We start from the raw sequence: 25,950 nt of genomic DNA, 5'->3' as shown, positions 1-25,950 counted from the left end.
TCCTCCTCCTTCTTCTTCTTGGGTTTTATATTTCCCTTATAATTGGGTCCACTTGCTTTAGGTAAATTATTTTCCTAGTAGGTCTCTCCTCACGGCCTCATGGCCAACGTTACTGAGACTGGATCAATGAGATTTACTTAATGCATGCCCCACCCTCATGGACAAGCTCTGCAGTTTACTAGGGAAGTAGGGAACAGAAGGGGGCTATGTTGGTGGAATACATTCCTAGTCCTGCCTTGAAGGGATTGGGGATATCACACAAGAATACAAAGAAAAAAGAATTTACACCGAAAGTCTCATGGGCATCAAGTACTCAGTAAATCATCCAATAATCAAATACAATAGCTTCTCTAATATGGATATATTCACTCTATGTACAATGACAATATGACCCTTACAAGATGTCAGTATTGCTCAAGAAATGCCACAGAGAATCCAAAAGGAGTTTGAGTACAATTTTACATAAATTGAATGAAAATGCTGATAATACTGAGATAAGCAGGAGCTCAAATACAATTTTGCATAAATCAAATGGAAACACTGAGCTGAGCTGAGTCGGGAATCCAGATAAAAATCCGATCTTGTAGATACTTCAAAGGTTCAGATATATGCAGTGTTCTGTCAACTGAAGGCAGATGCTTGAAAATGTTTCAGTAATCATTCCACGAATTAATTACAAAATCCAGTCGGACCGCGGTCTAGAGACTCAGCAATCAGGAAACACAACATTTCCCCTGTGGAGTTCTGCATTGTTTTTATCCCAAAATGTTTTATTGGGAGCCTCAAAACATTTTAAATGAATCCCCTTTTAAAGAAATTCTCTGGCTGAAACGTTTCAAAATGGCTTCATTTGCCTGTGCGGTCCCTTTAAGACATTTCTCATGCCTCCCTGTCTTCCCGTCACTTCCTCCTCAGCGCCATTTTGTGAGGTCACCCCTTTCCCCTCGCCTGTTTTTGGAGCATTTTTGAGCATTTGAGCAGAGTTTGTTCAGTTGGGGGGGGGGGGGATTTTTGAAAGAGGGAGTGTAGCACCCTGTTGTGGAGCACTGAAGCCGCGATTCCACACAACAAACCCAAAATAAAAGGCAAAAATAACAAAATGGCAGCCAGGAATCACTTGGAGGGGGTGAGTGTAGACATAAATCGTTGTAAAGTGCTGGGGGGAAGGTTGAAAACATTTCAGAAATATTTTTGTAGATTTGTTCAGAAGGGGCCAGTGTTGTACCCCAGTGCCAGTTTTGCCCTTTTCAGTTGAATCTGTTTCTCCTGTAATTGTGAGATTATTTGTTGATCTACATTTCCATTCCCATCTGTTAAATGCATTTTTTTTCCACAGTTGAGGCCTTTTCAGCAAAATCTGGTTTAGCTGAAGCGTTGACTTTGCAGAGGTGAATTCATAGCTGCAAGATGGCTGACCAGCCCATCAAGGAGATCTTGGGAGGTTCTAAATGTCCTCAATGTGCTACAGTGGAGAAGAGCAACAACAACGATTGCCGAGTAACCGCTGTCCCTCTAGTGAATGAATGCCAACTCACAGCCGCAACGGGGGGAAACGAACTCTCCTGTTACCGCTGCACAGTCCCTTTTGGCGTAGTGATCCTCATTGCTGGAGTGGTGGTCACAGCCGTGGCATACAGCTTCAACTCTCACGGGTCCATCATCTCCGTGCTTGGATTGGTTGTCTTGTCTTCGGGACTTCTTTTGCTGGCTTCAAGCGCACTGTGCTGGAAAATCAGGCAGAGAAGCAAGAAGGCAAAGAGGCGAGAGAGCCAAACCGTTCTTGTGGCAAATCAGAGAAGTCTGTTTGCTTAAAGAAAAAAAAATTAAAAACTCCATACAGAAGGGATGAAGGAAAGGATGGATTATTAAATGGACACGTCTATTTATTTGCAGTCTGGTTGCCGGACATTTTTATCCGTCGCTGAATTGAAATTTTAATGATATGAGTTTAAAGGCCTTCTTAAAAGTTTGGAATAGCTGATCTCTCTCTCTCTCTCTCTCTCTCTCTTTGACCAATTAATCTCAAAGCTCACAAGAGATGGTTTTCTTTTCAGCCGGTTCCCTTTGTTTATCGCTCCAATTTAAATTATGATGATCCAGTGTTAATGTTTTCATGCCCTAGGACCGTGGTGGCGAACCTTTGGCACTCCAGATGTTATGGACTACAATAGGCCATGCTGGCAGGGGCTGATGGGAATTGTAGTTCAAAACATCTGGAGTGCCAAAGGTTCGCCACCACTGCCCTAGGGGAAAAAATCTGCCTGCTAAGTTTCATCGTGGGAGAGGCCAAGTTTTCAAATAGGAGAGCCAATATTCAGAAACAGCCTATAGTGAAGAATTATGTTAGGCAATGTATTAAAAAATGTCAGCCCACAGGAGAAAGGTAATGGGATTTTAGCAGACAATTTGAGCCAATATAGGCTTGTATGTTTACCGGTGTATACATATAATACATACATATTATGTATGTATTACATACATTTGTACATATACATATAATGGAATCTAAATGATGATAGTTCTTAAGGATAAACAATGGCCATTTCCAGACATTTTAAAAAAGAATGGTTTTCAGAGGTTTTGTCCACATAGGCCATAAAAATAAAAAGTTTCAGGTGAAAATGATTCTTTAAAAATAAAAACCACGCATGTGTGGCTTCGATTCTACAAAGGCTCAATTTCTAAAGCCTTGCTGACTGTGACATCAAATCTATGAAGCATCAGTTCAGTTCAGTTTTATTACGGCCATTAGGCCAGCAAAAAATCTATGAAGCATCAAATCCACAATACAAAAAATTCTAAAAAGGAAAAATGGCACGCTCGTGTAATCAGCAGACAATAATGAATTTATTAGTGTAGAGCAATGACAGAAATGGTGGGCAGGTGCAAGGCCAGATGAGAAAACATCCATTGAAAGCTTCAGAAAACAATGGATCACCATAAAAATCTCTGGAGCAGCAGAAAACTGCGGACAGCCAGAGAAATGAAAGTAGCGGAGTCAAAGGGCGGTGTGGACCTTCACATTTGTGTGGGAGAAATAAAACGTTTTCTGTTTCTCCGCACAGGCAAGAGGGAAATGTTTTCAAAACATTTTAGGAATAATATCGTTAGTTTAGAGGATCCAATATAAAGTGTTTTGAAAACATTTTTTGGGGAAAACTGTGCGGAACTCCTTGGAGGCAATTTTATTTCCTTATTTTGGCTGTGCCGAAAGGGCCAGTTTGGGGGAGAGGATTTGGAGCAGAGCAATGGCAGATAAATAAAGGGTTGAGCCCCTTTCCAGTATCACGTTCCTTTCCCAAAGCTACTTTTTCCTAGGAAAAATGACTCAAAGATGGGTTTTTGGGGTGGCAGTAGGGGCAGGGTGTTGTTATCCACAAATGTGTATAGTTCTTGATTAGGGCTTTTCTTATAAAAATAGCTGTTTTCCATACTGCATGCACTGTTGACCCTCTAGTGTTTCACAGATCAAAACAGGGACTCCCTCGTAACCTCCAGTTCATCACCCCAATACCTATCCTTGGTTATGTTCTTCTGAGCGCATCTTATTTATATTGCAGTGGATGGTCCTCCAGTGGCTAAGAGGACTGAAACAAATCCAGTGGTTCTTTTGACAACAGGGAAAACATAATTGCACTGTGATGCATTATTTTTAAAAATAATAATACTCCAGAGTGCAAAAAGGCAGGCTCTGCCCTGCAGAGGCAAAGTGAAGGGGAACTGCGCCCATGGCGCATGCATGTCCTGCCTCCCTGCTGCAGTGCTGTCCACCCCCACCCTGGAACACCCCCGGAATGCCCCACCACGCCTCCTCCATGGCCTGGCCATGCCCACTCCGCTGCTCCGCCTGGGCTTTCACGCCCTACCCGGCCTTGTTGGTGCTACACCACTGCTGCCCTGCTTGGTGTACCTGTACAGGCATTGATTGAACAGTATCATTAGAGACAAGAGGTATCCAATCAACAACTTGAAATTTTAGCAGCTAGAGACGCCGTTGAGAGCTGAATCCTGAATGACAGCTCTAGAAATTCACACAAAAATATTAACAGTAGATTATGGTAGGGGCTTTCTGGGGGCAGGAAACAGAAAATAGGGACTGTGGACCTTTGGGGCATGTGTATTAACTATTTGAATGGTCTCCTTACCATCCATAGGAAAAGCAGCCCTGGAACTTGCCTCAACCCCCTCGCTCTCTACCTTTTCTTCCCCCCATCCCTTTGTATGTCTTTCAAAGAATAGGAAAAATGTTTAGTTGAAGACTTTCCTGGCTGGAATCAACAGGCTTGGGTGGGTTTTCCGGACTGTGTGGCTGTGGTCTGGTACTTTTTGCTCCTAAAGTTTCGCCTCCATAGATGCAGGTGAAATTTTCGGAGCAAAAACTAACAGACCTGGCCACACGGCCCGAAAACCCACCACAGCCAATAAGGAAAAATGTGGACAACATTGAAATAGAATGTCTAGAATGAGATCTCACCTGACCTCACCTGAGGTGCTGGAAATTGGCTTCAGAGTAATTCCAATCAACCAAGTGGGGTTATCACGTTACTTTTCAATCGACAACGAGCTCATATATGGCTTTGATTGACGTAAGTTCTTGAGAGAGCGACGGCTGCATTAGCCAGTTTGTAGATATCAGCTCAGCTCTCCCTTATTTCCTGTGATGTTTATTGGTGGTACTTTTCAAAGAGTAATATTCAACTGTACCATAGGCTGATTTAGCACTTTGGGGGTGGTTTTGATATTAAAAAGAAGTAGTTTTAAAATGTCAGCATCCTTTTAAAATAAACAAATCTGTGCTGCTAGAGCTCTATAAAACCTAATTTCCCCCCCACACACACACCCCACCCCTGCCATCCTTATCTGAAACTAAAGCAGCTGGAGAGGACTGAGCGCAGAGTTGTTACGAAATGTACAGCTGTATGCTGATGCAGATCCTCTGGGGAGGACTGAAGCAATTTGAAGGCTCTGTGCTGGGGCCTTTGCGCCCCCCACATGACCAGATCAGTGGCCCTTGGGGATGGAGGGTACCCCCTGTCCCTAGGCAAATACGCCACAGGGTGGATCCCACCAGACTCACAAACACATAAAACCAATTTAAAACTCATTCTATGTCCGATAGTGTAAATATATAACAATAGTTACTAAACAGGAGGGAAGAAAATTTGGGGGTGGGGGGAGACCAAGCTGACGGAAAACCAGAGCTGCCTCAACTGTATGCCTGGTGAATCAGCTCCAACTTACAGGCCCTGCAAAACTGCATTAGATCCCACAAGGCCTGGATCTCACTAGACCAGCAACCTTTCCTATCAAAAGTGCCATTTCTCCCCCCCCCCCCCCCGAAACAAAACTGTCTGGAGCCGCAAAACATATTTGTGCCTTACAATGAAGGTAAGACAGCACAGTAAGTCTAAATTAACCTATCAACCTTACCATTAGATCTTATTGAGCATTAATTGATATGTTTTATCACACCTGGCTATAATTTGAAGTGGACTGTTTATTAATTTTGGTAGTTTAACTTTGCATTTTCATTACGATACTACCATGTTTTGTTGCATTGATGAATGGGTCATAATAACAGAATGACTGGCAAGCAGTACAGTTACAATAGTGTTGGTAATGACTTTTTTTAATACAGCACATAATAAACGAATTCACTGACACAAAACACACTGATTGTCATCAGCACATATTTCTTTAAAAGGGAGCTGATCAAGCTCATGGAGAGGTATGCTATTAGCTATGTCAGCTAAACAGAGCTTCCAAGTTCAGAGGCACCTCTGAGAATCAACGACCACAGGAAGGTTGCAAGGACCTTTAACCTCACCAGTGTGGGATTCCTAGATGTAGATGGACCTTGACCTGATCCAATAAGGCCTTTTGTGCATATTACCATTCTCATTTACCTACATGCCTTGAAAAGGCAAGAGGAAAAGAGATAAATGCCACGCCAAAGGATAAACGCTTTCATGCTGTCCTCAAGCTCTGGTCACTTTTACACCTCAAATCCAGTCCTTTCACTATACCAGTGGTGGTGAACCTATGGCACTCCAGATGTTCATGGGCTACAATTCCCATCAGCCCATGGCCCATTGGCCATGCTGGCAGGGGCTGATGGGAATTGTAGTCCATGAGCATCTGGAGTGCCATAGGTTCGCCACCACTGCCCTATACAGTTGCTGCCTCAACAAGATTATCAATCCGTAGAACTCCATGGAACATTCCGGTGCCAATCAGTCTCACTGCCTGGCAGATGCCTCCCTTTCCTCCTTGTTCTCCACAACAGCTTTGGCTGCTGAGGTCTCCTATCTTCTGTCTCCCTGGCCATCTTTCCCTTGGCCCAGGCAGCCTCATTTACTGTTCTGGTGAAGCTGCGTGCTCTCCAGGAAGCCTGGGTTCATTGGGATCGCACTGGACCCTTCTCAGAAAGGAGGGTCGAACGGGCGTGACACCAGGAGAGGTAGAGGAAACCTGGACCGGGTGCCTTCCTCCTCCCTGGAACTTCAGCCTGACTTGTGGGCGCAAAGAGAAGCAGAGTGCAAAGAGGAGTTGATGGCCAACGGAACTGACTCAGATGGTGAAAGTGCTGGGGAGACGCCATGTCGCTACTCGGAACCACAGTGAAGCGAGGCAGCAGAAGGACTACCTGCTGACATGGCTGCAGCCCACAGCACCCCAAGAGACACTGCCAAGCAGCTGAGCAATCGCTACATCTCTTGGGTGGTTCTTCCTCTGCAGCCCCATGCCCTCTGCAGGCAATCCACCACCAGCCGCCAGGTCAGGTCATACCTCCTTTGTTGCTCTGCCTGGCGCGCTGCCTGCTTGGGTAGAGAGCCACTGTAGAGCAGCAAAACAGCTGTATGTATCTCCAGAGCTGCAGGTTACAGACCTCTGCTCTAGACATGGTATTCCACCAGGTTGGGGCCAGGGCCCAAAATACCTGGCCCCTGGTTGAGGGCTGCTTTTTACAGAGATATGGAGTTGTTTGTACTGAGTACGATCAACTAGCTCAGCACAGCCTGACAGCCAATCTCCAAGGCCTCCTGCAAAAACCTTTCCCAGCTTGGCCCCCTGAGCTTCTTTTAATTGGAAATAACAAGGATTGGCGTTCACCGTGCAAGGCATATGTTCTCCTATGAGCTGCGGCTCCTTCCCTAAAAATAAAGATTGTCTCCTCTTCCTAAGCATAGTCTTATCTGCATGTTAAATCCAAAGGCAAGTTTCTCACCCCAAACTGGAACCGTGCCCACCAAGACAAGCAAGGCTGGCCAGAGGAAAAACTCAGGAACCGTTGGCAAGAAATGTGTTTTACAGGCGTAGCTTGGTGCATGCCATACCTCTCCCCACTGGCTAACAATGAAGACTTCAAAAAATTAGTTCTCCCACTGGAGTAGCAATTTACTTGTAAGTAACCAAAATAAATTTATAATTTTACAAACAGTAACCAAATGTTTTGGAAAATTGTTTTCATTCTCCCATTGGAGTAATATATATAAACAAAAGGTAGAACGGCACGGCAAAGTAATCTCAATGTAAATATAACAGCTAACCAGATTCTAGATAATTAACCAACTGGCCTCGTTAAACTTCACGGCTGTTCTGAAAAGAAACAAAATAAAGGCTTGTTACAAGGAATTACAAAATTATAAATTGTAAAATTATAAATTTATTTCGGTTACTTAAAAGTAAATTGCTACTCCAGTGGGAGAACTAATTTTTTGAAGTCTTCATTGTTAGCCTGTGGGTTCATTTTCACTTTTGTGTGTACCTTCCCCTCTTGCTTAGCATGGAGATACCTCTCCCCACGGCAAGTTTTCCCAGGATGTATAAGAACGGACATCAGAAACTCCTGCTATATTCCTGCACGCATGTATGAAAGTCTTGGTGCAATTTCAGAGAGCTTGCTGGGTCCAGATCAGAGTAGCATGTCCTGGGACAACGCCCACTTGCAAATCTCACTGGAAATCTTGTGTATGCCACTTTGAGTTCCATGCAGGAGGAACCAAAGGCCGTAACGATAACAAACGTTTTTAAAGGGAGCATGCACAGAATGTTAATTTGATCACCTCCGAGTTGCAATAACCACAACTCACCCAATCTCAGCTGAGATTTGACAAGAAGGCCAAGGTGGAGTCCACACAGCATAAATATCACATCTTTAGGACATTATAAAAAGATCTGTTTTGGCATTTGGTGTGCCCACAGCAGAAACGTTGCCAGTCAAAATGGATCTTTTTTTTCCCCCACCTGCTACATGAAGCTCTTGTCAGCTGCACAGTGGCACCCGCCATTTTGTGTGCGGCGGCAGACTCTGTCTGTGAAGATTTCCCACAGAGGTTTCCTCTACTTGCAGCTCATCAGTGTGGTATTTCATTGTCAAAAGTAGATGGATAAAGTTTGTTCAGCCTAGCGATCCCGTGCGCCTGTCTTTTAATTGTTTTTGTTTTGAGGGGGAGGTCTGCGAAGCTTCATTGGCACAAATATGCACATATTGCAGCTTCTCTATGCGGCTGTAGCTTTGCACAGATCCCCCTCACAACAACTCAAAAAAAAAAGGAAACGCGACACATGCACAGGATCACTGGGCTAAACAGACTTTAGTCATCTGCTTTTTACAGTGAAACAGCAAATGGATGAGTTGCAAGCGGAGGAAAGCTCCGTGGGGAATCCTCGCAGAGAATCTGCTGCAGCACACAAAATGGCCAGTGCGACTGGCCAAAACGGTTTGTGCAGGAGAAATAAAGGTTTGTGCAGGAGAAATAAAGGTTTGTGCAGGAGAAATAAAGGTTTGTGCAGGAGAAATAAAACATTTCCGGCCTGCTTTGTGTTCACTCTAGTTAACAATTTTTGAAAAACCTGAATTGAGAGGAATATAACAGTCTGAACTTGTTTTGGGGAAGACAGCTGTGTTCTTCCCCAAAATGCTTCTTATAGTATTCTAAAGATGTTGTAATTGTGCTGTGCAGGATCCACCCAAGTCAAAGGCCGAGTCTTCAATTTGAACCTTAGCATTACAGAAAAGTAGGTCAAAAGAATTTGCGGAGCTATAAAATTAGTCTTTAATCATCTCATTTTAAGGACTTGGATTCATGCTGTCATAATTTATGCTGTTATAAGTTTAATAAATAATAATAATAATTCTACGCAAATACCTCTAATATCCTAGGTCCTTGGGAAGGACTTGATATTCAGAGATGAATTCCAGACACTCGTGCTGTGTTATGTACAAATAATATTATTATTATTATATATATTATTATATATTATTATAATATATTATTATATATTATTAATATATTATTACAATATTATTATTATGGCGCAGGAGGTTAAGAGCTCATGTATCTAATCTGGAGGAACCGGGTTTGATTCCCCGCTCTGCCGCCTGAGCTGTGGAGGCTTATCTGGGGCATTCAGATTAGCCTGCGCACTCCCAAACACGCCAGCTGGGTGACCTTGGGCTATTCACAGCTCTTCTGAGCTCTCTCAGCCCCACCTACCTCACAGGGTGTTTGTTGTGAGGGGGGAAGGGCAAGGAGATTGTAAGCCCCTTTGAGTCTCCTGCAGGAGAGAAAGGGGGGATATAAATCCAAACTATAATAATAATAATAATAATAATAATAATAATAATAATAATAATAATAATAATAATAATAATAATAATAATAATATATTGTTAAATGTGACTAATTTTTATTTTAAACTGCCAAATTTGTTGCTTGATCCTGTGCATGTTTTATCAGAAGTGAGCCTCATTATGTTCACTTGGGCTTGCTCCTAGATATATGTGCATAGGATTTCAGTTTTAAAAGTGTAGCATGGATAACAGTAGCTCCCACTGGATCAAGGGAATGGCAGAATTTATTACTGGGGCTATTTCTTAAATATTCCAAATTAATATCTCATTCTCGAAAGTTCGCACAAAAGTTAGTTGCTGCACGAATATTCCTCTAGTTCCAGCTGACATGAAACATGTGCACGCTGACCACCCATGGTTGGGTTTCTGGCCTTCTAAAGTACAAGCTGCGATTTAAATAGAGCAGGCTATACGTACGGGAGGGGATGTTTAGACTCCGTATTTGTGTTGCTACACGCCAGCGTTACCAGACGCTATAATAAAATTGCTTGCATCAGAGGAAAGCTGACCACACATTTTAGCACTGTTCATAGCTCGGACTTAATCACGGCAGGAAGTTTTCCTGCTACGGGGGGAACATGTTGCGTCACCAGAACATCTGACATGGGTATCTTATGTCAATCACTTTGCTTAAGGTCATTAAAAATACTAGGGGGTGTCCTCTTACAATATAAAGCCTCGGGGCAGAGCAACAATTAACGGGACACGTAGCAGTGATAAATAATTGAACAGGTGGATTAAAAGAAAGGTCTCCCCTGTTCCAAATGAGGAGGCAGGTTAACATCAGTTGGACACAGTGCACAGGTCACTGACTGAATCAGCAACATTTTGTGGGTTTCACCATTGTGGGAACTGTAAACCTGGGATCCCCCCCCCTTTAATGGAATTTTGTTGAGTGCAACAACCTGACTACATGGTATCGTAAGGATCATATGGCAACAAAAATACCAGTCACCTGAATTTTATTTGGAGATTAGTAGACATACAGCCCACTAATGCCCCATTCAAAAGCTGTAAAACCGGAGACAACTGGGGGACAAAAGATACAAGTATACTATAGGACACAATCTGTTACCGCAATTTAGCTCTCTTAAAAATTATGATCTGTCTCCAGCTCATTTATTTATATACCTGGTTAATTAGCAATGAATCAGATTTTTGTATTGCGAGTTTCTGCCAAGGAGTGATGGTAGCAAGTGTGTGGTGATCTCTCTATTACTTTTCACTCTCTCTCACACACACACACACATCCCTCCAAGGAACAGAGGGCAGCCTACACAGTTCTCCATTCCTTTATCCTCACAACGACCCTGCGAGGAAGAGCGAATGTGAATGACTCCGTCACCCGGTGAGCTGAGGGAAGATTTGTGCATAGGCTTTCTGCTGTCCTAAATTGGCCTCCTGATTGTTAAAGCATATACCCTTTTTTCACCAATGATAATTGGAGGAACAATAAAATTTATGGCTGAATTGGTTTTGAACCCACTCTGAGTTTGACAGCAGCAGCAGCAGCAGGTCATTGCTTTCACATCCTGCATGTGAGCTCCCAAAGGCACCTGGTGAGCCACTGCGAGTAGCAGAGTGCTGGACTAGATGGAATCTGGTCTGATCCAGCAGGCTCGTTCTTATGTCCTTATGTTCTTAAACTAAAGCATTAACAATAATGCAAAGACTACTCCATGCTAAAGTAAAACTGCTGCAAAAGAAAGACAACCTAGAGATTCTACCTAACGACTCCAAGGAGTCGTTACTACACTTATCCCACCTACACTCCCTAACACTCTACAAGAGGAGGTTAAACTATAAAGTTAGCTACAGTCCCTAGCAATATACAAAAAGTGAGTTAGAAGTTGTTATTCTGGGAATATAAACACTTCTGTTTTCCCTCACTGTTCCCTCTGGTCAAGCGGGGCTTCCAAATTTTTGAAGCTCTACAAAAACTTTGCAAAACCTCTTTAGTAGATTAGACAGAGACATGTACCATGAGCCACAATGCCTCACATTCCATTTTTCAAAATGTTATTTGGCTTGACACCCCGGCCTTTTCCAGCTCAGGGGCCAGGCTCACGGTAGCTAACAATATCAAGAAAACATCAAATAAAATTTATAATAGTAGAAAGATCTCTAAAACAACAGTTTTAAACGAAGTAACAATCAAATCAGTAAAATCATCCCCCATCCAAAAACCTCAGTGGTGGGATGCGGCGCTGCCCCACCACCCACTGGTGGAATCATTCTGGGATTAAACTGGGATCGTAAATTACAGTACCTAGTTGATCCCGTCTGTCACTCCCCACGGCAGCCAAGGTCTCGTGTTGGAACCGTGATCAGAGGGCAGAATTCACCTCAGTGCATCTTCTGCTCCTCGTTCCCGATTGGCTGTTGCTTTAGGGCAGGAATGTGAACCGGCGTTCCTTTTTTGTTTTGTTTTTACATAATGGCTACGTAGCTACATGATCACAAAGCAGTGCTCTACATGGCTAGAAACAGTGCATAAACGTGCGCCTATTAGTTGTATGGTCGTGGCTTAGTATTCAAGAAGAATTTTTTTAATAGGCGCATTTCTGCTCGCCGTTCTGCGCGTGCCCAAGACACTTAGCCATGATTGGCTGACGGCACAAACAGGAGACTCACAGTGGGTTAGGATTCCCCACGATACTGGGTTCATCCTGTGTTTGTCCTAGAACAACAGAAAAAGGTGTACCTCCCTGGTGGTTTTTAAAAAATAATGGGAAGAAGGGGCAGAGCTGGAACAGACATGAGTTTGAGACCGGAGCCGTGGGGACAACTGCAGGGGCTATCCCAGAATGATTCTGCCAGTGGGGAATTGACCGAAGAGTGCTTTCTGGTAGCACAGGGTGCAAAAACTGAAAACAAACAAACCCTGCTTACAAGACTTTTGCCACCCAAAGTGTGCAGAGGCGTTCTTCCCATTGGGCAAAGGGCGCCGCCTTGTGGGGGGGGGGGGCGCAAAAACTGCAGGTTCGTCTGTGGGATTTTAAATATTTTCAGTGGTTTTCCGTTTTTGGCCTGCAGAGGGTGCAGTTTTTAGGCTAGCAGCACCAAAATTTCAGGGATGTTTTGGGAGATTCTCCTGATGATATCAACCAGGTTTGGTGAGGTTTGGTCCAGGAAGTCCAAAGTTATGGACTCCCAAAGGGAGTGCCCCCATCCCCCATTGTTTCCAATGGGAGCCAATAGGACATGGGGGCTACACTTTTGAGGGTCGATAACTTTGGACCCCCTGAACCAAACTTCACCAAACCTGGGTGGTTACATCAGTAGGGTCTCATGAAGATACTGGGAAATTTTGGTGCTGCTATCTTAATAATTGCACCCCTGACAGCAGGCACCCCCTGACAGCAGGCATTTCCCCAGATTTTCCTTTTAAATCCACCCCCTTCCTGCCAATGCTTGTTTTCTTTCTTTCTTTTATTCTCTCAATGCCTAATAAAGGTTGTTGTTGTTGTTGTTGTTGTTGTTGTTGTTGTTGTTGTTATTATTATTATTATTAAATCCACCCTTTTCAGCATGGATTTAAAGGGAGAATCTGAGGTCCCCAGTTTAAACATTGAAAGTGATGCTGTTTCAGAGTGGGAGATAATCCACCCCAAAACAGCATCACTTTCAATGTTGTTTAAACTGGGGACCCCAGATTCTCCCTTTAAGGTGGATTTAAAAGGAGAATCTGGGCTCCCTAGTTTAAACACCATTGAAAATAATGCTGTTAGGGGGTGGATTCCAGCATCACTTGTTTAAACTAGGGAGCCTAGATTCTCCTTTCAAATCCACCTTAAAGGGAGAATCTGGGGTCCCCAGTTTAAAAAACATTGAAAGTGATGCTGTTTCCCCCAATTGAGGGGACTGGATACAACACCATAAAATGTTTTCATGGCAGTAATAAAACATTTTGAAAGCATTTTGAAAATGTTTTCAAAAATATTTCTGCTGTGTTCAGATTTGTGAGTTGGGGCATGTTCTATAATGTGATGGTGACTTTGAAACGACCTGGTGGGAAAAAAATTGTTTGGTCACGGTGGGGGAGGGTGGCTTCCCCGGGGGGGGGCATCAAACTCAGGTTTTGCCCAGGGATCCAGTTTGCCTAGGTACGCCACTGAAAGTGTGGCATAAGTCTGAGGGTCAGGGCCTCACATTCCTAGCCCTAAATGCTTGGTGGAGTCAACTAACATCAGCTCCACCCCTGAGAATGCCCAACCCACCCACTCCCCCAAACTGGTGTCCAATCGGGAAGCCAGCACAGCCCCGCTGTGGCCCTGGCCAGGTTTCGCAGCAGTGGGGCTGAGAGGCAGGTGATTGTCATGTCTGTCTCCTCTGCCAAAATAAGCACCCCAGAGAGGATAAACAAGCCGGTGCAAGGTCGCATTGCTCCCTGAAGCACTTCCCCACCCCCCATGGGGCAATTCTTAAAAGTCCCATGGTGCCAGTTTATGTTCAATTTGATTCACATTGCCAGATTAAAATTTAATTCTGTATGGTCTGAAAATCCATCCCCCTCCATGCTAATTTAGACCACAACAAAGGAAGGGAGGATGGGGCGGGTGGTTTGGGAGGCCAGCTGGTTGGAAAAAAAAAACATTGCGGCCTCAATATAAGCCCACTTCCACACTGGTCCCTCCACTTCCAGTCCCACCCATCTTTTCCTTCAAATTAAAGCTCTTCCCCTAATGTTTCCCGTAGACAGGGTATTTTAAAACCACAGATCTGCCCATCCTCTCAAGACTTAGGCAGCCTATTTGGCATAGTAAAGGTACTACATAAGCAGTAAATAATAGAAAGTGCTTTCTTGTCCCCCCCCCCCGCCCCCAAGGCAGCCATGAGTGTCCAAACCTCAGCCACGTTCCCTTTCTGCCTCCATTGCTAACTTTGTGAATTGAATTAACAGCTTTCCTGGAAAACTGGCCCATGACATGATTTCCTTGTGAACTCCATCCACCTGTCATGTTAAGGTCTGGGAAGCTGCCAGAATTGGCAGGAAATAATAGGCAGCAGGATACTGGTGTGTGTCAATGGCCCTGACCCTCCCATTCCTGAACATGAATAAGTTTGGAAGCTCGCAAGGCGTCAGAGCTCATCAGCTCCTGGATCCACAGAAGCCTGTGGGTGGGATGCACAGCTATTAAAAATAACATCCCAGCCAGCCAGGTTGCAGAAACTCTCTCTGCCTGGGAAGCACAAGGGAGTTGCGTTCTCTTCGACTCTAAAGGCATCCCTTTGTTCTTTTAAACGCAGACAGTTTACAATCAGGCACATGGCCCCCAAGAGCACAACCTAATAGGAATGCTGGACCAGCGAGCAAAAATACCCAAGGGAACAACAAAAACAACAGAGAAGCTTCGTGTCTTTAAAGGGGGAAGGATAAGTGGGTCAATGTTCATACTGAAAAATGCAGTTGGATTGGTTCTTTTTGTTTTATAGTCCTTTCTTAATAATGGTGCTTAATCAGGGTGTAGCTTTAGAAGATGACACCTGGGGCTCATCCTGGGCACTGTGCCCCCCCCCCAACTATGCCCTGGCTGAATTTCCCACGGAGTTCAGGACTGGGGTGCAGTTGCAAGGGGGCGTGACCCTGCAATGCTAGCCCACGAAGTAGCACCCGGGGCTTCAGCCCCTTATCCCCCCTAGTTACGCCACTGTGCTTAATATTTCTGGCTAAGTTCAACCAAAGTCTATAACTATACATTCAGTCATGATGCTCTCCTTGGCTTATATTCAGGGCAAATACAGTAAAATCTCTCCTGATCTTCGTTTCCGCCCATGTGAGTTCTTGCCCATTACTTTTTCTATTGTCCATTATATGTCAGTACTAGATCTAGACCAGGGGTCAGCAACCTTTACCACCCAAAGAGCCATTTGGACCTGTTTTCCTCAGCCCCAAAGATCTACTGAGCTGGAGAGGCAGCTCCGCACGGTGCCGCCTCCAGTTTGGTCCCTCCACTCACTTTTCCTGGAGGGACACGCCCATGCTACCCTCCGACCTCCAGGCCACGCAGAGCAGCAGTATAAGGCTGAAAGAGCCGCATGCAGCTCCGGAGCCGCGGGTTGCAGACCCCTCATCTAGACTATTTCCCCAGGTTTTAGAGGACAATGAGGATCACATCTGTTTTCTTTTGACAGATGTAAACCCAGTGATTACATATAGGGTTGTCGCTTTCATGCATTTATCAATTAAATAAGGAAAACATTTTTGCTTGCCAACCCTCAAATATAGATCTGCCACTACTTTTTTTTGTCTATGGAACTATTATTGTGTTTTATCTTGGTGGAAAAAACTTAGACTGGGGAACATTCAGAACATGGTTCACTGTTTGGATCAGTTTGGCTAACCCTTGGTTCTCTCTAATCGAGAGAAAGATCATATCCATTGGCTTGCCTATTGAATCACTCTACTTAATGTCCTGTTCAGAAGCGTACAATAGGATTAGAGATCGGCTTTTAGATCTGGAATTTGTAAATTTACATATGGCAGCTAAACGAACCTGCTCTCCAACACAATTCTCAATCCCATTTGAGCAGAGCTGTATGGCCTATTACCTCTATGGAAAGCACATATACTGGATGGGCTACCTCCAGAAAAAACACTCGCCCAAAACAGGGAAGTACAACAAACTAATTTATAGCATGAATAACAAGTCTAAATACATTAATAGTATTGTAAACACATTCTTATACAGTTGGAATCAAGTTCATTCATAAATCCCACAGATGGGAGACCATTCATGAGTAGAAGCAACACTTCAATAGTCACTTGGGTGCTGTGTGGTTTCCGGGCTGTATGGCCGTGTTCTAGCAGCATTCTCTCCTGACGGTTATCTCTATTGTTGAATAACCCGGCTGCTAGAACACGGCCATACAGCCCGGAAACCACACAGCACCCAAGTGATTCCGGCCGTGAAAGCCTTCAACAATACTTCAATAGTCAGTTTGTGATGGTGTAGATAAATCACGTAGGCAAGACATGTGGGAGCCAGTCGCTTACCAACCGCCAGAAGAAGATTGTAAATAAGACATGCTGGAGAAGTCAAGCCCTTTCCAAACTGCTAGAAGAACGCTGAACGCTTCTCCAGCACATCTTATTTACGATCTTTACGCTATAAATTAGTTTGTTGTACTTCCTTGTTTGGGGCGAGTGTTTTTCGGGAGGTAGCCCATCCAGTATATGTGCTTTCCTTTTCTCCCCCTCACCTTTCGTTTTCTTCTCTATTACCTCTATGCCCTAACAAACCCACGTGCAAGGAGAGCCCTTACCATTGCACAATTTAACGTTATGCCCTCTGCCCTACTAAAGGGTAGGTACAATAACCTAGATAATTATGCAAGGCTATGCAGCTGCAAGTCTAATGTGGTCAAAACCCTGGCCCACCAACTCTTGCACTGCACCAAATTCGATAAAATCACATCTAAATATACCACTCTATATTCTTTCTTTCAATCTGGGCTGCCTGATCTGACTAGGTTATCTCTATTGTTGAATAACCCGGACCCTGGTTTTTGTGAAGAGGTCACTAATTTTATTACGGAGATAGCTGAGAGCTCTCAGTAGCACGTATTTGATATGGTCCTTGCGGGACCTTCTGCTTTTATTATCTATTTATGTATCTGCTTCTGATTATGCCAATAAAGGCTTATGTATGTATGTATTTGTTTTGTCTTATTGTATGTTTTTATTTTACTGTATCTCTTTTATTGATTTGGTTTTATGCTATGTTGTTAAAACCTGTGGCTACATTTACATATAAATTCTATCTATAAAATACAAAACATAAAATGTACATGTTCATCCCATTCATATACGACATTTCTGTGTGTTCGAGGAAAATGTGGGGTATGTGAGATGTTCTAATGGCCAAGCATTCCTAAGTTGAACACCTGAGTGGGAGCCCTAATCTGTAGTTAAAACTGAGAGAATTTCAGAAGATTCCTAAATTCAATGCTTGTGTCATATTAAAGGTAGGAGCCATAGTTGTTAAGAGCAGTGGACTCTGATCTGAAGAACCAAGTTTGATTCCCCACTCCCCCACATGAGCGGCAAACTCTAATCGGGTGAACCAGGTTTGTTTCCCTACTCTTACACATGAAGCCTGCTGGATGACTTTGGGCTAATCACAGCTCTCAGAACTCTCTCAGCCCCACTGACTTCACAGGGTGTCTGTTGTGGGGAGAGGAAGGGAAGGAGTTTGAAAGCCGCTCTGAAAGCCATTTTGAGACTCCTTACAGGAGACAAAGGTGGGTTTAAATCCAAACTCTTCTCCTTCTTTATGAACCTATAGATTTGGCATTTCAGCTGTGACTTCACAGCAAACCCTTCTGCCCCCAAACAAAAAAATACAATACCATACTTTGTTTAAAATTGTACTTTGTGAACCTTGTTCCAAAATGCTTTCAGATGTGTTCTTCTGAATGTCATCTTATTCCCTATTAGTATCTTGGCCAAACTGGATACTTAACAGAAGCAGTGGCGTACTGCCCATTGGGCAAAGTGGGCAGTTGTCCAAGGTGCAGAAATTTGTAGTGATATGGGGGTGCCTGATTTCTAAGCCCCGTCTACTCTGGCTGAGCCCCAACCAGTCTGTACGGTGGCCCATGAGCCATCAGAGGCAGAGCAGGAGGATGGGGAGCTCCACCTCCAGTGAACTTGGGCTGCTGGGGCTGTCCAGGAAGCGTGAGTGCCACGACCAGGCTGCTCCAGCAATGGGGGGGCATCAAACTCAGGTTTTGGCCAGGGCGCCAGTTTGCTTAGGTACACCACTGAACAGAAGAGCAACTTTATTGCTAAGAGCAAGGTAGAATAACAGTAGGTACACAGTTGGCAGTCTGCTTCTGAACACAGCACCATCTATTGGCAAAAGAGCAACATTACAGCTTCTAGTTAAAAGGGAGAGCATGTCTTTTTGATATGCCTCCATCTTGATACTGGTGCACGTGCTCCGGCCAGTAATGCTGAGCAAGGAGGCAGCAATCTGACCTTTGCCTTTTCATTGTGCTCAGTTTCTTCACTGGGATTTCCGGTGTGACTTTTATGTCATATTTATACAACTAAAGCAAAACTTGGCATCAATTTTAACAGTAATGTCGAATTTCACTACCATGGTTTATCTGGCAAAAGACAAAGGCCAACTTGTCCCAAGCAGAGAGAGGGAACCCATGACAGAAATCAGGATTTTCACATCAAAACAAGGCGTTTCCAAAACTCAGTAGCATTCCCTGACCACCTGTACATCCTATTATTGATTTAGATGTTGACAACATTGTTTCCCCCCCCCCTCCCTTCTAGACTCACATCCATGACCCTGTGAGGTAAGATAGGCTGAGAGCGGGAATGACTCAGTCAAGGTCACTTAGAGAACCTCCATGGCGGAGCAGAGATTCAAACACTGCGTCTCCTGGATCCTACTCCTCCACTGGAACCACCCACCAAGGCCACAGGCATAGGGCGATTTTTTTGTTCATTGTCCCAAAAACGTGTAACTCTTGGCCCTTGAAAAATCCAAGCGCTCAAGGGCCAATTAGGTTTTTAAAGCACTATATATCTTAGTGCTTTCTCTAGTCCATTCTGTTCTATTCTGCTAGAACAAAGAAAACAAGTTATCTGTATAACTTATGATGTATGTGCTCACTAACATGCTCACTAACACTACCGGCTATCTGATTGACCAATAGACTCCTCCTCGTGGTTGAGAAAGGGAAGTGTATACATACGTTAGCCTTTATTGGCATAATCAGAAAGCAAAATGAATACATCGGTAATAAAAGCAAAAAAAGTCCCAAAAGGACCATAACAGATACATACTATTAGATATTCTCAGAAATCTCCATACTCCATATCTCTTCACAAAAACCAGGGTCAGAGTCGTTCAACAATAAAGATAACCTAATCAGATCTGGCAGCCCAGATTGGAAAAGAGGATATAAATTGATATATTTGGATCTGATTTTAACAAATCTGGTGCAGTGCAGAAGTTGGCGGGCCAGAGTTTCAACCACATTGGATTTGCAGCTGCATAACCTTGCAGATTTTTCTAGGTTACTATACCCTTTAATAGGGCAGAGGGCATAACAATAGCTAATCAATAGATATAGTCATTACAAAATCACCTCGGCATCCTGTTTGCATACAAACAGGTGTTAACCCTTTCATGACTGGTTGTGACAGACACTTGCAAATACCAAACATTTTTAACAAAACATATCATCTTTTGGTCGACCAATAAGGAGGCTGTAGATGCTGAGTCAGTCAGAAGAGGGGAACATAAGAACATAATAACATGAGAACAAGCCAGCTGGATCAGACCAGAGTCCATCTAGTCCAGCTCTCTGCTACTCGCAGTGGCCCACCAGGTGCCACTGGGAGCTCACATGCAGGATGTGAAAGCAAGGGCCTTCTGCGGCTGTTGCTCCTGAGCACCTGGACTGTTAAGGCATTTGCAATCTCAGATCAAAGAGGATCAAGATTGGTAGCCATAAATCGACTTCTCCATAAATCTGTCCAAGCCCCTTTTAAAGCTATCCAGGTTAGTGGCCATCACCACCTCCTGTGGCAGCATATTCCAAACACCAATCACACGTTGCGTGAAGAAGTGTTTCCTTTCATTAGTCCTAATTCTTCCCTTCCCCCCAGCATTTTCAATGGATGCCCCCTGGTTCTAGTATTGTGAGAAAGAGAGAAAAATTTCTCTCTGTCAACATTTTCTACCCCATGCATAATTTGATAGACTTCGATCATATCCCCCCTCAGACGTCTCCTCTCCAAAGAGTCCTAAACGCTGCAGCCTCTCCTCATAAGGAAGGTGCTCCAGTCCCTCAATCATCCTCATTAGCAAACCACTTGTTTAAAATCAATAAGTATTCAGGACCAACAGCACTCAAGTATCCATTGGAGAGCAATCCTAAGTAAGCCAATTCAGAATCCTACACAGGTCTCTTAAATGGGGCTTAGGAAAGCGTTCCTAGGATTGTCCTCTCTCACTCTGTGTTTCGGAGAGCGAGAGGAGAGCAGCGCCACTTCCCCAGACAAATACAGAGATGTCCGTCTAGTGTTTGGAAATGCAAAGCATGCTACCAAAAAAAGAACCTTTATTTCCGGGCCTGATGGAAGGGAGCCAGAGTATGTTGGAATGGCATGCTGGGACTGCGGCTGAAAGGAAACTGTTTGCAAGCCAGCCATCATCCGTCTGCTTTTAGTCCATCTACTAAGGAGGTCTCGATTCTGCAGTCCCTGTCCTGGAAATTCCCTCGGGCTTATCGCGGAGAAATTCTCGCCAAACCAGAATTGTTTGCTTGCTTTTTCCTCGGTTTGTCTGTTGGCCTAAACCACTTTTACCTTTTCTAATTGGCTTAGCATCTACCAGTCTTCTTGTTCACACCTTACGCATCATTACCCTGGGAAATGTTTGTCCTAAATACCTTGTGCCTCATGAGCAACGCTCCTTGAAAGTCAAAGCAAAAGGGGGGGGGGAGTATCTCAACCAGCATGAAACTTCTGAGATTAAATTTCTTGTTTTCATACTGCAGCTTGTGACGCCTGATCAGGCGTTACTTATCCTGGGTTGGTTCATTCCAACTTCTTGCACAAAGTATGACGCATTTGGTACATGAAGCTATCTTGTAATCAATGGCCCACTTGGTTGTGTCTCAGGCATTGGAATGTGAGGCAGAGAACAGTCTTTCCCTCAGTGCCTGCTAATTTTGGTGGCCTGGGATTGAATCTGTGTGGGCTCTCCCAGAAGAAGAAGAAGAAGAAGAAGAAGAAGAAGAAGAAGAAGAAGAAGAAGAAGAAGAAGAAGAAGAAGAAGAAGAAGAAGAAGAAGAAGAAGAAGAAGAAGAAGAAGAAGAAGAAGAAGAAGAAGAAGAAGAAGAAGAAGAAGAAGAGAGAAGAGTTTGATTTATATCCCCCCTTTCTCTCCTGCAGGAGACTCAAACGGGCTTACAATCTCCTTGCCCTTCCCCCCTCACAACAAACACCCTGTGAGGTGGGTGGGGCTGAGAGAGCTCCGAGAAGCTGTGACTAGCCCAAGGTCATCCAGCTGGCATGTGTGGGAGTGTACAGGCTAATCTGAATTCCCCAGATAAGCCTCCATAGTTCAGGTGGCAGAGCTGGGAATCAAACCCGGTTCCTCCAGATTAGATACATGAGCTCTTAACCTCCTACGCCACTGCTGCTCCTTGCATTCTTGCAAACTCATCACTATTCCAACAAGGCAGAAACATGGTAGGGTATCTCTTTCCCACCCAGTGTGGATGAACAGACAACTCTGTGATGAACTAGGAAAGATAAAGGAAATATTCAAAAAAATGGAGGGAAGGACATACTTCTAAAGAAGAGTGTCTGAGAGTTGCTAGCAGGGGTGTAGTGCCCAGGGGAACATATGGGGACAAATGTCCCTGGGTGGAATCCATTTAGTCACGTGGGGGCGGAAAATTGCCCTCACACTCCTCCTCCTTCCCCCTGGGTCCTGCGTAGCTGGTGCTCTCTGGGGAAAGAAGGGCCCACCCCCTGTGGATAGCATGCCCAGTTGGCTGCCCCGAGAATGCCGCTGGGCCAACCCCGCCACTGCCCCATCTGCATGTCTTCTGGGTGGCCCTGCTGGGTGGCAAAGCAAGTTGAGAAAGTGAGTCCCACAGGCTCCTGGCTTTTGCCAGCCTCAGCCTCCTTGCCCCACGGGCCACCTGGGGTGGGGGTGGGGGAAAGAAAACTCAGTTCTTTCCCCAGGCACCATTTTCTGTCAGTATGCCACTGGTTGCTAGACACTGTAGGTCAGCCATCCGAGAGCTCAGGGGAGACCAGAGAGGTTTGCTTCAACAAGATAAGCTTTTTCAGTTATGTGGGAAGTAGATGCAAGGTAAAAGAGGCTATAGGCCCACTGTTGGGTGAAAATGGAGAAACCCGGGCAGAGGACAGAGAGATAGCAGAATGGCTTGATGACTATTTTGCTTCAGTTTTTCCCCTGAAGAAGAGAACAGACCTAGAAATGGTAATAGGCAAGACATGGTGTCTGGGCTGCTGGTTGACATAGACAGAGAGGCTGTTAAAAGGCACCTGGCTGCACTAGGTAAGTACAAATACCTGAGCCAGATGGTATGCACCTGAGAGTGCTCAAAGAGAGCTTGCAGAAGCTTTGACCATCATCTTCCAGACCCCTCAGAGGACAGGAGCTGTGTCATAAGACTGGAGGAAGTTGAATGTTATCCTAACCTTCAAAAAGGGAGGAGTGATGATGCAGGAAACTACAGGCCAATCGGTGTGACATCTGTTTGGAGCAAATTTTAAAGGGGTCAATCTACAACAGTGGTTCTCAACCTGCTGGTCGTGACCCCTTTGGGGGTCGGACGACCCTTTCACAGGAATCGCCTAAAACTCTCTGCATCAGTGTTCACCTGTAAAATGGATAAATGTTAGGGTTGGGGGTCACCACAACATGAGGAACTGTATTAAAGGGTCGCTGCATTAGGAAGGTTGAGAACCACTGATCTACAAGCATCTGAAGGAAAACATGGTAATCTTGGAAATTCATCATGGATTTGTCCCCAACAGGTCCTACCAGACCTCATGGGAGCATCATTGATGTTGTTCACCTGGATTTCAGGAAAGCTTTTGACAGATTCCCCATGATGTTCTGATGGGTAAACTGGAGGACTGTGGATATGGAACTAGTTGGAGAACCAAATACGAGGAATATTAGATAGAGATGTCTAGTGGGGTGCCATGGGGCTTAGTTCTGGGCTCAGTACTTTTCAATATTTTTTATAAATAACCTGGATGAGTAAGTGGAGGGACTACTCGTTAAATTTGCAGATGGCACCAAACTGGGAGGAGTAGCAAACCCTTCAAAAGATAGAGATAGAATCCAATGACATCTGAACATACTTGAAAAGTAGGCAGATGTGAACAAGTTGCAATTCAACAAGGTAAGTGCTGAGTTCTACCTGTGGGGAACAAAAAAGAGAAGCACGCATACTGGATGGGGGATACACTTCTGGGTAACAATGTGTGCGAATAAGACCTTGAGGTATGGGTGGACTGTAAGCTAAATATGAGCAGCCAGGATGGTGCACTAAGGAGAAAGATTAATGAGGTCTTGGGGTATATCTTTGCTAGAAATGAGGGAGCTTCAGCTTTCTAAGTGGTGGCTCCATATTGAAAAAAAAATCTTCTCCTTGGGTTTCTCATGGGAGTCTCTTCATATAAAATTTGATTTTATTTGTGCTCTATCTATTTGTTTGTTCGCCGCCCTGAGCCCTTCGGGGGAGGGCGGTTTATAAATATAGATAATAATAATAATAATAATAATAATAATAATAATAATAATAATAATAATAATAATAATAATAATAATAATAATAATAATAATAATAATAATAATAATAATATGCTTCCCGCCACGGAAATTTACCATCATCTAAAGATCAGACTGTACGACCAGGAATACCAATCTCTCCTGAGTGCTGCACAAAGCTCCTGTTCCCCTCTATACTTTGGGATCACACCCCCGAAATCTAGCCCTGCTGTATACTTAGAACAGCTTGTTAATTATAAGTGCAGAGGGGTCATGACAAGAGCAAGGTGCAACTCATTCCCCTCTGTCTATCTTCAAGGTTGTTTCCTTAACATCCCACAAAGTGAGCGTTGCTGTCGGTACTGTCCCAACGCTATGGACTCAATCCCTCATATCCTGCTTTACTGTTCGAGGTATAATGATATTAGAACCGATCTGGGAGCTTTACTACCTCTAGAATTTATGTTTCTCTCAGACAAACAAAAAATGTCTAAGCTATTGAACAGCCCTAATGTAGACATTTCTGAAGCAGTTGCTACATTTTTAATCCATGTTCTACATGATATGTAACAATGATCCTGTTTTTGTATTTGGAATGTATGGTACTTCTGGTTTATGCCTAATAAAGGTTTTTGGATTGGATTGGATTGGGTATATCAATAGAGGCGTAACATTCAGATTGCAAGACGTCAATAATCCTGCTGTACACCGCATCACTCAAGTCACATCTGGAGTGCTGTGTGAATCCTGGAGGTCTCATGTAAAACAGATGTGGACAGAATGGAGCGAGTGCAGAGGAGAGCAATGAGGAAAAGCTGAGGAATTTGGGCTCATTCAGTCAGGAGAAAAGGAAGATGAGTGGGGGGGGGGCATCATTGCTCTCTGTAAGTATTTGAAAGGTTATCAGTTAGACAGTATTTGAAAAGCTGACACCGGACAGGGAGCTGCCCCTGTTGGCAGCAGGACAAAGATGCCTGTGAATCACCACGGGGTGTGGTTGCTGCAGGGGGTGGGGGAAAGCGAGGCCAGGTGATGCCACTCTGGTAGGGGCGGAAGGGGAAGGGGAGCCATGCTTGGAAAGGGCTAGCGTCACTGGAAGAAAGGAGGGGCGAGCCGAGACTTTAAAACGGTTTGACCTCCTTTGTTTGGGTCATGTGCTCGCCGGCTGACGATTTGACCACCTGCCTCTCCCTATTTTCTATGTTAATGCATGCTTATTTTGTCATAGCTTAGTTCTTGGCGGTTTGGCGCAGGGGTATGTCTCTGCAAGGGGAAGGGAGCTAAGGAGCTAGGCCTTCCCCTCGGGAACGGCAACAGCGGCAAGAGGTGACCTCCCCTGCCGAACTGGGACACCAAGAGCGTCCGCCAGGCAGAGCCCCACAGTGGAATGAAGCTCAGGACGGGGCACCCGCCCTGCTGAGCTGTAGCACGTACCTGTATGACCAGATCCAGACCCATGCTTAGCCTCACGCTTCTGCTCAATAAAATGGCTATAGCCAATTTATTACCCCAGCAATTGAGTAGTGTGTATTGTTGGTAAAAGGCCTTGCACAAAAGAGATCCACCCTCGGACAGCGAATGACTTAGCAGCTGGATATTAGAAAAAAAATACTGTGGAATGGGCTTAGGGAGGTTGTGAGCTCCCCCTCATTGGAAGTCTACAACATCAGAACTGATTTGAGAACTGTATTACCAACAGGATTTATGCTCCTTTCTGATAAGATAAAAATGGCTAAGCTTCTAAATAACTCTAATGCTGAAATCTCTGAAGCTGTTGCTACATTTTTACTCTGTGTACTGCAAGTTGTGCAATAATGATCTTTTTATTGTATTTGGAATTCATGGCACACTCCGGTTTTATGCCTAATAAAGGTTTTGGATTTGGATTTGGATTTGGAAGTCTACAAGCAGCAACTGGATAAACATTGTCAGGGATTCTGTACACCAGTGATGGTGAACCTATGACAAATGTGTCAAAGGAAACACACCATAGCATCCAACATCCAACAACAACTATTCTCC

General features: G+C 44.3%; 1 protein-coding gene across 3 annotated transcripts in view; it reads left to right on the top strand.

Annotated features, from left to right (window-relative positions):
- TMEM100 (transmembrane protein 100) overlaps positions 1-5,668 on the top strand; it is a 30,166-nt gene extending 24,498 nt beyond the window's left edge. For 2 of the 3 annotated variants that reach the window (XM_048491921.1, XM_048491920.1), the window contains one exon: positions 1,337-5,668. In XM_048491921.1, coding sequence (XP_048347878.1) covers positions 1,408-1,812 — 405 coding nt within the window. In that variant the 5' untranslated portion in view covers positions 1,337-1,407 and the 3' untranslated portion in view covers positions 1,813-5,668. The remainder of the gene's footprint in view (positions 1-1,336) is intronic. The other variant, XR_007244100.1, reaches the window with a different exon arrangement.
- The last annotated feature ends 20,282 nt before the right edge of the window (positions 5,669-25,950 follow it).

Source organism: Sphaerodactylus townsendi, linkage group LG03, assembly GCF_021028975.2.
Source record: "Sphaerodactylus townsendi isolate TG3544 linkage group LG03, MPM_Stown_v2.3, whole genome shotgun sequence".
Taxonomy (NCBI): domain Eukaryota; kingdom Metazoa; phylum Chordata; class Lepidosauria; order Squamata; family Sphaerodactylidae; genus Sphaerodactylus; species Sphaerodactylus townsendi.
Note: the sequence above shows the minus strand (reverse complement) of the source record. Positions and strands in the feature narration are given on the sequence as shown.